This window comes from Lithobates pipiens, unplaced genomic scaffold (genome assembly GCF_037356315.1).
Source record: "Lithobates pipiens isolate NorthernLeopardFrog02 unplaced genomic scaffold, aLitPip1_a1.2 Scaffold_3, whole genome shotgun sequence".
Classification (NCBI taxonomy): Eukaryota; Metazoa; Chordata; class Amphibia; order Anura; family Ranidae; genus Lithobates; species Lithobates pipiens.
The window spans coordinates 67,179,424-67,195,503 of record NW_027507790.1 but is presented as its reverse complement, the minus strand read 5'-3'; the positions used below and the strand labels follow the sequence as shown (position 1 = coordinate 67,195,503).

The window sequence follows — 16,080 nt, the reverse complement described above, 5'->3', positions numbered from 1 at the left end:
TGAACCTGGTATTATCGGCACTTCAGAAACCACCATTTGAAAACCTCAGCGATTTTCCCTTGTTGACTCTTTCCCAGAAAGTGGTCTTTCTTGTGGCCATTACATAGGTCAGGAGGGTTTCGAAACTGGCAGCCTTGTCTTGCAAGTCCCCCTATCTGATTATCCATAAGGATAAGGTGCTGTTGCGTCCTCAACCTTCTTTTCTGCCAAAGTTGATTTTGCCGTGCCACATCAATGAAGACATTGTGTTACCATGTTTGTGAAAGGAAAGGGGGGGCAATAATTTGTGGGGGGCATGTCTAAAGCCATCAGACGCCGGCGATACATAGAGGAAGCTGGTCTCAGCGCTGTATGTGTGAAAGCTGCTGCTGACTGTGGAGGGACAGTGGAAGGTGGATGGCTTGGTCAGGTTAGTGTACACAAGCTTACTCCTTTGGCACATTATACTTTATTGAAGCTAGGGTTAATAGCAGCTAATGGTACTGAACTATAGCCTTGCAATGTAAAATTCTTTTGCATAGTGCCTCTGCTTTATGCTTCAGGCTATGAATGGTAATGGGACCAGGAACTTCTCCAAAAGTTCATTTGTTTTGCACTGTTAACTAAATTCATTTCCAAAAGAATGTCATTCTCCTCTGAGAGGGATACGGCTAGTCAGATTGAGCCGTCAGGGGTAGAACACTTCAGTCCCTGTATATATCATACAAACAGGTTTTTTTTCTATTACCATTTAAATAATTTGAAAGAAGATTAATGCCATGATGTCTCTCCATGGTAGGACTAAACAGATTCCCCTCTAGTCCTCAGTGCCCTTTTATTGAGGTGCAGGAGGTTGGGGATCAGGTAGATCTTCCCAAATATTGGAAGACACTTATTTTTCCTCTTCGGAGGATCCTAATATGGAAGGAGTAGCTTCACATATCAGGTGCTTGTGTACTCCCTCACTTTACCCCCCCCCCCCCCCTACCTGATCAGCAGACCCAGCAATGGGCTGGTGTATCTGATGGACTATGTCTCACAGTAGATTATATGAAAGACTCTATTGTTTAAGCCTTATGGCTTATGCTTGGGCTAGTGCATTCTCGCAGAGTTCCGTGGCTGAAATATTGATCAGCCGAAGCACCATGTGAAAGCTCTTAGCCAGTTTGTTTCCCTTCCTGGAGTACGGCTATTTAGAGACGATCTGGATAAGTACATCCAAAAGAACTCTAATAGGGTCAAGCTCTCTTTACCAGTAAAAAGAGGTTCAAACATTTCTCCTTTTGTCGTGCTGCCTCTCCTATGCCTGGGGCATCTACCTCTAGGCAGCCTTGACAGCCTCAACCGTCAGGTTCAAGGGAAAGTCCCCAAGGTCAGCACCAGGATCTTGGGGCAGAAAGCCCACCAAGCAGAATGCTAAAGCCTTCTCATGAAGGGGCACCCCCACTCGCTCGGGTCCTGCGATTCTCAGGATGTGGCAGGAACAATGTTAATTTTTTCCTCTAGGTTACAACTAGAGTTCCGGGAGTTTTCCGTCTCCTCTGAGAATGTTCCTAAGGATCCAGAGAAAAAAAGAAGTCTCTCTTTCTGGCCTCTGGGTCAGCTGTTATCCCAGTCGGTGATATCAGAGGTTCCATTAGTGGACAAGGAGGTTTTGGCTCAAACCTTTTAAGGTTCCGGAACCGAACAGAGAGGTAAGACCCATTCTAGATCTCGAAGATCTGAATCGGCACTTAAACATCCGATCCTTTCATAATTCGATCGGCTGTGTCCACCCTGCAAGGATTGCAGTTGCATAACTCCATGTGCCAAATTTTCCTGCTCACCAGAAATTTCTGTGTTTTTGAAATATAAAATTATCTTTTCAGTTGTGGCCCTGCCATTCGGCTTAGCCACAGCACCACGAGATTCTGGCACCTCCTTTAGCCAGATTAAGGCTCAAGGCATAGCGGTCCTAGCCTATTAGACGATCTACTTTTAATAGATTATTCAGTCTCGGGTCTAAAACCAGAGTCTGAAGTCTCTAGGTTGGATACTCAACCTAGGAAGATCCTCAAAACCCTCAAGGAGATTACAGTATTTGGGGGCTGGTTATGATACCATAAAGAAGAAGGTATTCTTCCCCAGGCGAGAATCAGTTCCATTGTAAGACTAATTCAACTTAGCAAAACAAAGGAAAATTCCTTCATTCGGCTGTGTAGCAGATTTTTAGGGGAAATGGTGGCCTCCTTCAATGCCATCCCTAAAGTGCAGTTTTTATTCAAAAGCTGCTTCAAGACACCATGCTGTCGGTCTGGAATAAAAAAGATTCAGACCTTGTTTGTTTCCAAAACGCTTGGCTCCCGACGTAAGTCAGAGCCTAAATTGGTAGTTATTATCCAGCAAAAGGGAAAATCTTTATCCTGGAGGGTGTTAACAACAGATGCCAGCCTTCTAGGCTGGGGAACAGCCATGGAAGAGGATTCTGTCCAGAGGAGATGGTCCAGGTTAGAGGACCTTGTCTATCAACTTTTGTGGAAATTTCGGGCAGTACGTTTGGCCCTAGAATCTTGGATGGTCAGACTATGGGACTGTCCTGTTAGGATTCAGTCTGACAAAGGCCACGGCGGTGGCTTACATCAATCACCAGGGGGGCACGAGAGGTTGTGCAGCCCAAAGAGAGGTGAATAATGTTCTAGCTTGGGCAGAACACAACAATCCTTGCCTATCTGCAATTTTCATTTTCAGGAATAGGGAATTGGCAGGCATACTACTTGAGTCGCCAACAATTATTTCCGGAAGAGTGATCTCTCCCCCCCCCCCCCGACATCTTCTTAGCGAGATGTCAGAGATGGGGTATTCCGGACATGGACCTAATCACGTCCAGATTCATGAACAAAGTCAACAACTTTATGTGGAGAACAAGGGATTCGCTAGCAGGCGGAACAGACACATTAGTCTTCCCATGGGATCAGTTTTTCACTGATCTATGAATTTCCTCCAGTTCTGCTACTTCCGCGCCTTCTCCGCAGGATTAAGCAGGAACAAAAGGAGGTGATTCTGGCAGCCCCAGCGGGTCCCAGAAGATCTTCATTTACCGAGATCATAAAGATGGCAGTAGGAGTCCTTTGGACTCTGCCATTGTAGCTAGACCTTCTTGCACAAGGTCCAGTATTTTATCCTACCTTACAGATGAAAAATTTAACAGGTTTGACTGTTGAATCCCACTCTATAAAAGATCATGGGTGATCTCTTTCGGTAGTGTCTACTTTGAATAATGCCAGGAAGCTGGCTTCCAAAATCACTTACAGTACTTTAGAGTCTGGAAGGCATGTGTTTCTTGGTGTGGATCCAGGGATTAGCACCCCAGGAAGTATGTCATAGGCAAGATTCCTGATTTCCTGCATATGGGATCTGAAATGAAGCTGGCCTTGACTTCTATCAAGAGCCAGATCCTGGCCTTGTCGGTACTTTTCCTATGGCCTTTTGCTTCCCACTCTTGGTGCATAGCTTATTCAGGGGGGTAACATGGTTTATTCCCCCCTATCAAGGCACCTTTAAATCCTTGGGATTTAATATTGGTCTTATCGGCTTTGCTGAATCAGCCGTTTGAACCTTTACAAGTAATTTCCTTGATTCTTTTGAAAATAAATATAATCCTTTCTGGTTGACATTTCTTCTGCTAGAAGAGTATCGGAACTACCTGCTCTGTCTTGTAAGAGCCATATTTCATTATGCAAAAGGATGAAGTGGTTTCAGTTCCTCAGCCTGAATTCCTACCAAAGTGGTAACAGGTTTTCATTTAAACCAAGATATTCTTCCTTCTGTCTCCCCGGAGCCGTAATCTAGGGAAGAGAAGGCACTAAATTCTCTTGATGTAGTAAGAGCGATCAGAGTCTATTTAAGGGCGACCGCTCAGGTTCGCAAAACAGATTTTGTTTGTACTGCCAGAGGGTCCAAGATGTGGACAGGCAGGGTCAAGATCCACTATTTTCCAAATGGATTTGTCAAGTATTCAAGCTTCAGCTTAAAGAAGAAAATTCTTCCTTCTCATGTTAAAGCACACTAACCCAGGGTGATTAGTGCCTCTTGGGTGATGCATCATCGGGCCTCCATGGCTCCGATTTGTAAGGCCACAAATTGGTCTTCGGTTCATACGTTTATCAGATTTTATCAAATCGATATTAAAGGTCATAAGGATATTGCCTTTGGGCGCAGTATATTAAAGGCTGCAGTATGAGTCCTCTGGCCTCCTGTTTTTTTGTTATGTCTCCCCCCTTCAGTTGCCATTGCTATGGGACATCCCACATAGTAATTACTATGGCTCTGTGTCCCCTGATGTAAGAAAAGAAAATAGGATTTTTAAAACGGCTTACCTGTAAAAGCCTTTTCTTTGATGTACATCAGGGGGACACAGAGGTCTCTCCCTTCTTGGTATACACTTGTATTGCTTGGCTACAAAACTGAGGACTCCCAGTAATGGGAGGGGTTATATAGGGGAGTACACGCCTTAGGGGTATGCCAGTGTCCAGCACCAGTCGGTCCAATATAACCCACATAGTAATTACTATGGCTCTGTGTCCCCTGATGTACATCAAAGAAAATAATTTTACAGGTAAGCTGTTTTAAATAATACTCCTCCGGCTGCTGGGGAGGAACTGGAACGAAGCCGTAATCGGCTTCGTTCCAGTATCCTAATCGTAAACACGGAAGCGACGTCATGACGTCACTTCCTGTTTACTCGGCTGCCAATGGTGCCGGTTTAAAAAAAATATACGGTATTCAGAATCGCCGTTTTCGGCGATCTGAATACATTGAAGTGTAAAAAAGGGTGGGGGGGGTCTTTTAGACCCCCGATCCCTCCATAAAGAGTACCTGTCACCACCTATTACGGTCACAAGGGATGTTTACATTCCTTGTGACAGCAATAAAAGTGATAATTAAAAAAAAAAAAAAAAAAAACAATTTAGTCATTTTAATATAAATAAAATAAATAAAAAATAAAAATAAATTTAAAGCCCCCACCGTCCCCGCGAGCTCGCGAAGCAAAGAAAACGCATACGGAAGTCGCACCCGCATATGTAAACGGTGTTCAAATCACACATGTGAGGTATCGCCGCGATCGTCAGAGCGAGAGCAATAATTCTTGCACTAGACCTCCTCTAACGGTAACCGTAATAAAAAATTAAAGCGTCGCCTATTGAGATTTTTAGGTACCGTACTTTGTCGTCAATCCACGAGTGCGTGCAATTATAAAGTGTGGCATGTTTGGTATCTATTTACTCGGCGTAACATTTTATTTCATATGCCAAAAAATTGGGCTAATTTTACTGTTTCATTTTTTTTAAATTAATGAAAGTGTCCCTTTTCCAAAAAAAGTTGCGTTTAAAACACCGCTGCGCAAATATCGTGTGACATAAAATATTGCAACAATCGCCGTTTTATTCTCAAGAGTCTCTGCTAAAAAAATATTTATAATGTTTGGGGGTTCCAAGTAATTTTCTAGCAAAAAATATGGATTTTAACTTGTAAACACCAAATGCCAAAAAATAGGCTTAGTCATGAAAGGGTTAATACAGAGATCAGCGCAATTAAAATTGCATTGATTACTGTAAAAATGTCACTGGCAGTGAATGGGTTAACACTGGGGGGCAGTGAAGGGGTTAATATGTATGCTAGGGAGTGTTCTAACTAAAGGGGGGAGGGGGTGGGACTGTGTAGGGAAACTTAACAGATCGCTTTTAACCACTTAACAACCGCCCATTGCCGATTAACGGCATCAGGGCGGTTGTTTAACTCTAAGAGGCCGTTAATTAACGGCCTCCTAGAATTCTGCTCTACGCGCGCCCCCTGGGGCGCGCACACGAGAGCATCCGTGACCGCTGGGTCCAGTGGACCCGGCGCATCACGAATCACGGTAAACGGCCGCTCATCGCGGCCGTTTACCACGTGATCGCTCCGTCAAATGACGGAGTGATCACTTGTAAACAAGCCGGCGTCATGTTATGACGCCGGTTCCTCCCTCCCCCTCTCTGTACCGATCGGTACAGCGGAGGGGGGAGAGATCGGTGTCAGCAGCGATGTGGGCTGCATCTGCAGTGCCCACATCGCTGCTCACCGAAAATTAACCCCTCAAATCCCTGCAAATACTCTGCATTACTCTGCAATTCCCTGCAAATACTCTGCATTACTCTGCAATTCCCTGCAAATACTCTGCATTACTCTGCAATTCCCTGCAAATACTCTGCATTACTCTGCAATTCCCTGCAAATACTCTGCATTACTCTGCAATTCCCTGCAAATACTCTGCATTACTCTGCAATTCCCTGCAAATACTCTGCAATTCCCTGCAAATACTCTGCAATGCCCTGCAACACTCTGCAATGCCCTGCAACACTCTGCAATGCCCTGCAACACTCTGCAATGCCCTGCAACACTCTGCAATGCCCTGCAACACTCTGCAATGCCCTGCAACACTCCGCAATGCCCTGCAACACTCCGCAATGCCCTGCAACACTCCGCAACGCTCTGCAATACCCTGCAACACTCTGCAACACCCGCCAATACCCTGCAACACTCTGCAATGCTCTGCAACCCCCGCCGATACCCTGCAACACTCTGCAATGCTCTGCAACCCCCGCCGATACCCTGCAACACTCTGCAATGCTCTGCAACCCCCGCCGATACCCTGCAACACTCTGCAATGCTCTGCAACCCCCGCCGATACCCTGCAACACTCTGCAATGCTCTGCAACCCCCGCCGATACCCTGCAACACTCTGCAATGCTCTGCAACCCCCGCCGATACCCTGCAACACTCTGCAATGCTCTGCAACCCCCGCCGATACCCTGCAACACTGCAATGCTCTGCAACACCCCCCAATACCCTGCAACACTCTGCAATGCTCTGCAACACCCGCCAATACCCTGCAATGCTCTGCAACGCAGTACTCTGCAACACCATGCTCTGAGATACCCAGCCATAGTCGGTGATACCCTGCAATACCCAGCCATAGACATCTCCCGCCGCCCTCCGCCCTCCGGTGCTTCTACCGAATCGCTAATACGATCAAAGCCAGAATCTTTTTTTTTTTCAGGCTTCCCAGCTTAGAGGTGAGATGTGGGTCTTATTGACCCCACATCTCACTGTAAAGAGGACCTGTCATGCCATATTCCTATTACAAGGGATGTTTACATTCCTTGTAATAGGAATAAAAGTGATCAAAAAAATTATTTTTGGGGAAAAAAATGTCAAACTAAAATAAATAAAGTAAAATGAACAATAAAAAAAAAATGTTTTTTTTAAAGCGCCCCTGTCCCCATGTGCTCGCATGCAGAAGCGAACGCATGCGTAAGTCCCGCCCACATATGAAAACTGTGTTCAAACCACACATGTGAGGTATCGCTGCGAACGTTAGAGCGAGAGCAATAATTCTAGCCCTAGACCTCCTCTGTAACTCAAAACATATAACCAGTAAAAAAAATGTAAATCGTCGCCTATGGGGATTTTTAAGTAGCGACGTTTGCCGCCATTCCACGAGCGTGTGCAATTTTGAAGAGTGACATGTTGGGTATCTATTTACTCAGCGTAACTTCATCTTTCACATTATGCAAAAATTGGGCTAACTTTACTGTGTTTTTTTTTTTTTTAAGCACAAAACAGTTTTTTTTCCAAAAAAAAGCATTCGAAAAATTACTGCGCAAATACCGTGCGAGATAAAAAGTTGCAAAGACCACCATTGTATTCTCCAGGGTGTTTGCTAAAAAAACATATATAATGTTTTGGAGTTCTATGTAATTTTCTAGCAAATAAATGATGATTTTTACATGTAGGAGAGAAATGTCAGAATTGTCCTGGGTGCTCCAGAACGCCTGATGGCGCTCCCTGCATGTTGGGCCTCTGTATGTGGCCACGCTGTGTAAAAGTCTCACACATGTGGTATCACCATACTCGGGAGTAATAGCAGAATGTGTTTTGGGGTGTAATTTGTGGTATGCATATGCTGTGTGTGAGAAATAACCTGATAATATGACAATTTTGTGAAAAAAAAAAAAAAAGTAAAAAGAATCTTGATTTTGCAAAGAATTGTGGGAAAAAATGACAACTTCAAAAAACTCATCATGCCTCTTACTAAATACCTTGGAATGTCTTCTTTCCAAAAAGGGGTCATTTGGGGGGTATTTGTACTTTTCTGGCATGTTAGGGTCTCAAGAATTGAAATAGGCCGTCAGTCCTTCAGGTGTGATCAATTTTCAGATATTGGCACCATAGCTTGTGGACTCTATAACTTTCACAAAGACCAAATAATATCCACCAATTTGTACTTATTTTTACCAAAGATATGTAGTAGTATAAATTTTGGCCAAAATTTATGAAGAAAAAATTTCTAATCTGCTAAATTTTCTAACAGAAACAAAGAAAAATTCGTTTTTTTACAGAATTTTCGGTATTTTTTCTTTTATAGCACAAAAAAAAAAAAACCCAGCGGTGATTAAATACCACCAAAAGAAAGCTCTATTTGTGTGAAAAAAAGGACAAAAATTTCATATAGGTCCAGTGTTGCATGACTGAGTAATTGTCATTCAAAATGCGAGAGCACCGAAAGCTGAAAATTGGTCTGGTTATTAAGGGTGTTTAAGTGCCCAGTGGTCAAGTGGTTAATACTCTGTATGAACAGACGATATGTCAGTTCACTGCTCAGAGAATCGGAAACTGTTTACATACACAGCTCCCGGTTCTCCATGTGCCCCGATCGATCGCGGGAGCCTGTCGGCGATCGAGACCGCCGACACTCGCATCAGTTTGGAGAGCAAACAGCGAAAGTACAAATGCGGCGGCTAGTCAGCTAGCAGCTAAACAGCTTACGCAGCATTTTTCCAAGCACAAGTTACACAACACACCGCTGGAAAAAAAAAAGGTCTGCTTCAGTTGAACTTTAGCACAATCCTGACACAAGCCTCCAATGTTTTGCTTGAGTCTACCTAGCAAGGTTACTTTGTGGTATAAGCAAGGAAGCTGAGACCTCTGCAGTGTGTAAATGTGCTTTTACTATAGAAAAAATGCTGTACATACAAAACTAGGCAAACTGCCTAGCAAATAAATAGCCTCTGGTCTTTAACAGTATAAATACACTTGTAATCGGAGTCTTTAAGTGGGAAATGCAATATTACTTAAGAAACAAGGCCTGAGGTGTGCCATGGCCTGGATGGTCAGTATGCCTGAAAAGAGGGCATACCCTGAATGTAAGAATAAGAAAAATACTATGAGTATGAGTGAATAACCTGGGGGAAACGGGTGGGTGGGCACCTAGAAAACCCCAACCCTGGCCCTGACAGAGGAGGAGGGTTATATAGTCTAAGACTCCTCCCACAAATACAGGCTGGCCTACGGCCAGCCTTCCCACTTGTAATCGGAGTCTTCAAGTGGGAAATGCAAAATTAATTAAGAAACAAGGCCTGAGGTGTGCCATGGCCTGGATGGTCAGTATGCCTGAAAAGAGGGCAAAAAGACACAAGTTTAGGTGGGAGAGGGAAGGTAGAGATCCCATCCATGAAATGACGTATGCCCAAACGCCAACCGTAAGTAACCGGTAAGTATCCGCTGTGAGAGTAGAACCCACCGACTCCAGACCTGGAGATGAGAAGGAACCTCCTTAGAGCCTGCAAGCTACGCAAACCCAATTGAACGTCCCGTGAAGGATAGGATGAGCCTGATGCCCAAGGTGACCCGGACATGAGAATAAACTGCTATGAATGAGAGGATACGTGGGGAAAAGAGAGCAAGGGCTGACCCGAAGAACCCCTACAACAGACACCAGAAGAAGCACCGTGAAACACCCCTTCCCATACCTGGTAAGAGGAAGTGAGAGGGTGAGTGGAAAAAATACCAGTGATAGGAGAGGAAACCTGGCTGCCCGATGCATGTGATGGAGTAGGTGCCATGGCAATGAGCATCATCAACATGGCGACACCAAGACAGACTGGTCCCACCGGATGCGAACAGGTCGTGCTACTGCCCGAGACCTACCAACTGAGACCGAATCCTGAACTGAAGAAGAAGAAACAGACTCCAACCCAGGGGAATAAGTCCCATGGCATGAACCAGCCATGCCCAAAGTGACTAAAGCACCCCCCCTCCCCACCTGGAACAAACCGAGGAGGAGCAAAGATGACTGGACCGACGTCCCTGAGCAGTTCTTCAGGCAACCTCCTAGACAAGAGATCGGAGCTGAGAGTGGAATCCAGAATGGTGACGACGTCGCCCAACCTACCACCTAAGGACCGTGGCTTGGACACACCCTGAGAGTATGAATCCCAGGGCGGTAACTAGGGCCTCTATGCAACAGGATGTCCACTAAAGAAAATTGACGTCTGCTTCCAACCTGAGGGTGCGCCCAGTGGCGAAAAGACATCTGTACGTGAGTGCAGGCATGGTTGATATTGGTATGGATGCCAAGACGGCCCACCTGAAAACGCAACTAGAAAGAAAGACAGACAACCAGACATGAGAACAACAACGCCCCTCTACCTACCTAAGAATGAGAACATGGCAGAAAAGTCAAGACCACAGCGCATGAATGAACCTAATGATGAACCCCCCCCCCCCCGTGTGTGAGTTGAGAAATAGTGAGTTAACCCGAGTAACCTGCAGCGCAGAGACAGGTAATTAACAGAAACTCAGACCTAGAGTACCCACAGACCGTGGTGGGTAGACGTACAGGTGTGGTGAATGAACATGCGTCGTATGACGTATGGTATACAGGCGAGAAGATTGTGGTCAACAATCATTAATAACGTAACCTCAGCCCGTATGGACCTGTAGACGTGACAGATCACGATGTGCGAGCCCTAGCTAACTGACCCAGGTACAAACATGAACACAGATACGATGAGACATGACAATCAATGCAGACAAACCTACCAGAGTATGTCATAAGTGAACAACGCCCTTCTGAGAACTCTGAAGCCAACACAGAGGTTGAAACACCATGACAGAACCGCTGAGCAAAAACGCTATGACAGAAATACTGACAGAAAAAATGTCACGACAATGCCATGACAGAAATACTAAAAGTTAACCTGGGTAGAACGATGACTGAAATCCCGGGGCAGAACGCTATGACAGACATGCTGGCAGAACGCTATGCCAGAACTCCAGGGGCAAACCACTATGACCGCCATGCTGGACAGAGCGCTATGACGGAAATACTCGACAGAGCGCTATGACGGACATACTGGACCGAACGCTATGACGGAAAAGCTAGAATAAATGCTGTGACCGAACCTGGACAAAATGCTATGACAGGAAAGCTAGAAAGAATGCTGTAACCTAGAATGCTGGACCAATCGCTATGACAGAAAATGCTGGGCCGAACGTTTATGACAGAAAATGCTGGGCCGAACGCCATGACAGAAAATGCTGGGCCGAACGTTACGACAGAAAATGCTGGGCCGAACGTTATGACAGAAAAACTGGACTAAATGCTATGACCGAAACCTGGACAGAACGCTATGACAGGAAAGCTAGATCGAATGCTATGACAGAAATGCAGTGCCGAACGTTGTGGCAGAAAATGCTGGACCGAACGCTGTGACAGAAATGCTGGACCGAACGCTATGACAGAAAATGCTGGGCAGAACTCTATGACAGAAAATGCTGAACAGAATGCTGTGACAGAAACTGGACTGAATGCTATGACCGAAACCTGGACAGAACGCTGTGACAGAAATTCTGGACAGAACGCTGTGACAGGAAAGCTAGATAGAACGCTGTGACAGAAATGCTGGGCCGAACGTTGTGACAGAAAATGCTGGGCCGAATGTTGTGACAGAAAATGCTGGGCAGAACGCTGTGACAGAAACAGCTGGGCAGAACGCTGTGACAGAAACAGCTGGGCAGAACGCTGTGACAGAAACAGCTGGGCAGAACGCTGTGACAGAAACAGCTGGGCAGAACGCTGTGACAGAAATGCTGGGCAGAACGCTGTGACAGAAATGCTGGGCCGGACGTTGTGACAGAAATGCTGGGCCGGACGTTGTGACAGAAATGCTGGGCCGAACGTTGTGACAGAAATGCTGGGCCGAACGTTGTGACAGAAATTGCTGGGCCCAACGCTTGTGACAGAAAATCGCAGGCAGAACGCTGTGACAGAAATACGCAGGCAGAACGCTATGACAGAAATACGCTGGCAGAACACTATGACAGAAAAAACGCTGGCAGAACGCTGACAGAAATACGCTGGCAGAACACTATGACAGAAAAAACGCTGGCAGAACGCTATGACAGAAATACGCTGGCAGAACACTATGACAGAAAAAACGCTGGCAGAACGTTATGACAGAAAATGCTGGCAGAACGCTATGACAGAAAACGCTGGCAGAACGCTATGACAGAAAACGCTGGCAGAACGCTATGACAGAAAACGCTGGCAGAACGCAGTGACGGAAACGCTGGCAGAACGCTATGACAGAAACCACTGGCAGGATGCTATGACAGAAAAGCAATGACTAAAGCAGCATCAATGAAAACATGATGCAGCTTGTGATGGAGTGAGGGGCAGAACCAAGCTAAGCTGTCTGTCTATGTGCACGCAGGCAGAGTAGCTTGGAATGGGGTCTGCACGAGTGACCCCATAGGAATTAGCTTCCTATTGAACCAATCGCTGAAGAGAAAATGACCAGCGGGGGAGCCAGGAAGGGGAGAATTGGACTGGTATTTACCACACGCTTGTTGATAAAATGCCGAGCAGAACGGTGCGACTGAAATGCTGGACCAAATGCTGTGACCAAAACGCTGACAGAACGCTTCCAAAGAATATGAGAACAAGTAAACTGAGAAGAAAAAAAGGGACGACAGGTGGGCGACCACCCATCCCCCCTCAGTGAGCACCGGGACCCACCAGGCGTGCGGATGGTGAAGATCGATGCACATATGGAACATCGACCAATCCCCCCCATATAAAACAAGGGGAGAGGGGATCTGGCGTGCGACCGAACAACTAGGCAGGCGCCCCCCCCCCCCCCCCTTTTCAGATGTGTGGGGAGCAGAGCCGGCGGCCGCACACCCCCCCCACACACACATGCACCAGAGACTTGCCGGGGTCACCTGCGTGGAGTGCCAGGAGCCTGGGGACAGAGGAGGCGGGTGGCCAGCTCCCTCGTGGAGCTGGACGCATGGGGAGTGGGCGGGCAGGGAGAGTGCAGCCATGCACCAGGAAGGAAGGACGCATCCCGCTGCCTCCGGCATGAGCGCGCCTAGGTGGAGCTGGGAACTGACTGGGGAGATGGCAAGGTGGAAGGATGGCCGAACGCCCGCTCCCCCGGCATGAGCGCTGGGAAGAGCGGGCGGGCCGCATGCCAGCCCCACGGAGCTATGGGGATATGATAGCAGGCGGATGGATGGCCGGATGAAAACCCCCCGTTCCCCCGGCATGAGCGCCGGGAACAACGGGCGGGCTGCGCGCCAGCCCCACGGAGCTGTGGGGAGATTTGGAAAGGAGGACGGATGGCCAGATGAACGCCCCCCCCCACTCCCCCCGGCATGAGAGCCGGGAAAAGCGTGCTGGCCGCTCGGTGGCCACACGGCACTGAGGGGAGACTGAGAAAAGCAAGTGGGCGCCCCCTCCCCTCCCTAGCATGAGTGCCACGGGAACCGGGTGGGCTGCACGCTAGCCTGATGTAGCAGAGGGGAGAAAGGGAGGAGAACAAAGCAGGCCGTAACGTACCCCTCACCACCCAGAAATGGCAACCTAGAAAACCCCAACCCTGGCCCTGACAGAGGAGGAGGGTTATATAGTCTCAGACTCCTCCCACAAATACAGGCTGGCTCGCCACTTAAATGTTACTGTGTTCTTGATCTCCATTGACAATGAGGCTTCTGGAGATGGGGCACCTTCCTTGCTTATTACCAATGAGAGTCTTTTGCTGTTAAATGTTGAGTGGCTCCTGTTTAAGGCATCATCAGTCATATTATATGTCACCTTGTTCAGAATGATTACCTTATCAACCAACCAACCTACATTTTGGTAGCTTCAGTTTGAAAGGTACTCTCTTTCCTGTTTACTGTAGCTATAGAGACAATAGACTGTTCTCAACCTGCCAACAGAATACAATAACGGTATCTACATTCCCAGTTTATCCAACAGCATTTGTTTGAGAAATTCTGTGTCATTGAAAACCAGGGGTTTACTGTAGCTATAGAGACAATAGACTGTTCTCAACCTGCCAACAGAATACAATAATGGTATCTACATTCCCAGTTTATCCAACAGCATTTGTTTGAGAAATTCTGTGTCATTGAAAACCAGAATGCTATGTGTCTTATGGAAAAATTATATTTTATATCAAATGCAACACAGGTAATAAACCCAAAATCAAGCATTTATTATATTATGGCTAACTTTCTTATACAGCGTACACATGACCGCACTTTCCGTCAGACTAGGTCCAACAGTCTTCCCGATGGACTTTTGGCGGAGTTCCGATGGACCTTTCGAACGAACGGACTAACCCACACAGGAACGGACAAAGTCTGTTCGTTTTGAACATAGTGATGTAAGACGGGACTAGAAAAAAAGGAAGTTCAATAGCCAATAGCTTCCCTTGCGTCGTATTTGGTCCGTCGGACCAGCATACAGAGAAACAATTTTCCCTGATAGGAATTGAGATCGGATTAGCCCACATTTGATCGGATTGTCCGACGGACTTATTCTGTCGAACCTAGTTTGCCGGAAAGCTGTTAGAAGGTTGTGACAAACCATTTACCACTGTTGAGAATCTTTCAATGATCACCTTTTATTTATTCATGTAAATCCTTTATTCCACAATGATCAAAAATGTTCCTGTAACTGCTTATAAGTTTATATGCAGAGTTTGGCTTCAGTTTGTTTAGTGTATCTCTAAATTTACCAGTGCATCTAACATGCCATATCCCCCAAGCTGATAACGCTGCTGTTCTAGGGTGTCTTTGTCATGCCTCCAACTTGAGTGTAGACACGCTAATACAGGAGATGGGTTACTGGATAGATTCCCAGGTGAAAGCAGACGGAAAAAAGCCCCTAAAAAAGAATGCAGCCACCACATCTAATGATTGTATTGATGATAATACATTAATTTTTTTACTTTGTGTTTATTAGGCATGGTCTGTACAACGTATGTCAATATATTCTAAGCGGTTTGATATATGGAATAAAAATATTTCTTTCTGCAGTAATGAATTGTCACACTAGGCTACTTAATGCAACTATGTACCTTGTCTGTAGGGATGAAAATGTCCAGAAAGAACTTTGTGCCTGGGGTCTGAACTTTGACACTAAAGTGCTGTCTTTCGCTGGAAGAGTTGCTCCTCCCGAGAAAATTTTGATGTCAAATAGAGCTGTAAGTAGTTTAGCATATTGAACATGATATAAAATAATGAATGTGTTTGTTTAAAGTTGCTATAAACCCTTAGCTGAATTCACACACAAAGAACTGCTGCAGTGCTTTACCGATGTGACAGTTCACTGTTGCTGGTTGTGGTACGGGGCAGCGTTGTGCCCCCTACCTTATACCTAATCGCCAAGCGGGCTATACAACCTTATACCAAATCACCAAGCGGGGTATACAACTGCTTTAATCTACAACTGGGCTGGGTGACGGGCTGGATAATCTAGTTCCAGTGGTTATCTCAGTCTGTTTGACAAACGCATGCAGACATTTAGCTACGCACTGGGACAGCTCCATAATGGACTGAAGTGTCCAGGGAGTTAACCACTTCAGCCCTGGAAGAATTTACCCCCCTCCTGACCAGAGCACTTTTTGTGATTCTGCACTGTCTCGCTTTAACTGACAATTGCGCAATCGTGCTCCCAAACAAAATTGTCGTCCTTCCCCCCCCCCCCCACAAATAGATCTTTCTTTTGGTGGTATTTGATCACCTCTGCGGTTTTTATTTCTCTTATATTGACCGACCAACACAGCTCCTCTCTGTAACAAAATGGGTTGTTAGCCCTATCACTGGAGATTACTAGGCAAAGTTGTAATACAACACTTCAGAACTTTTAGTTCCACCCAGGGGGCGGTCCCTAGGCTACAATCCCCACAGTCTGCCCTAGCAGCCTCAGTTTTATTTTGCCTAGTGAAGGAG

The 16,080-nt window shown here is 46.1% G+C and overlaps 1 protein-coding gene across 2 annotated transcripts in view; it reads left to right on the top strand.

Annotated features, from left to right (window-relative positions):
- The window catches only part of PIWIL1 (piwi like RNA-mediated gene silencing 1), a 510,395-nt gene that overhangs the window by 309,772 nt on the left and 184,543 nt on the right, over positions 1-16,080 (top strand). For both annotated transcript variants that reach the window (XM_077461809.1, XM_077461808.1), the window contains exon 12: positions 15,218-15,332. In XM_077461809.1, the coding sequence (XP_077317935.1) occupies positions 15,218-15,332 (115 nt within the window). The remainder of the gene's footprint in view (positions 1-15,217; positions 15,333-16,080) is intronic.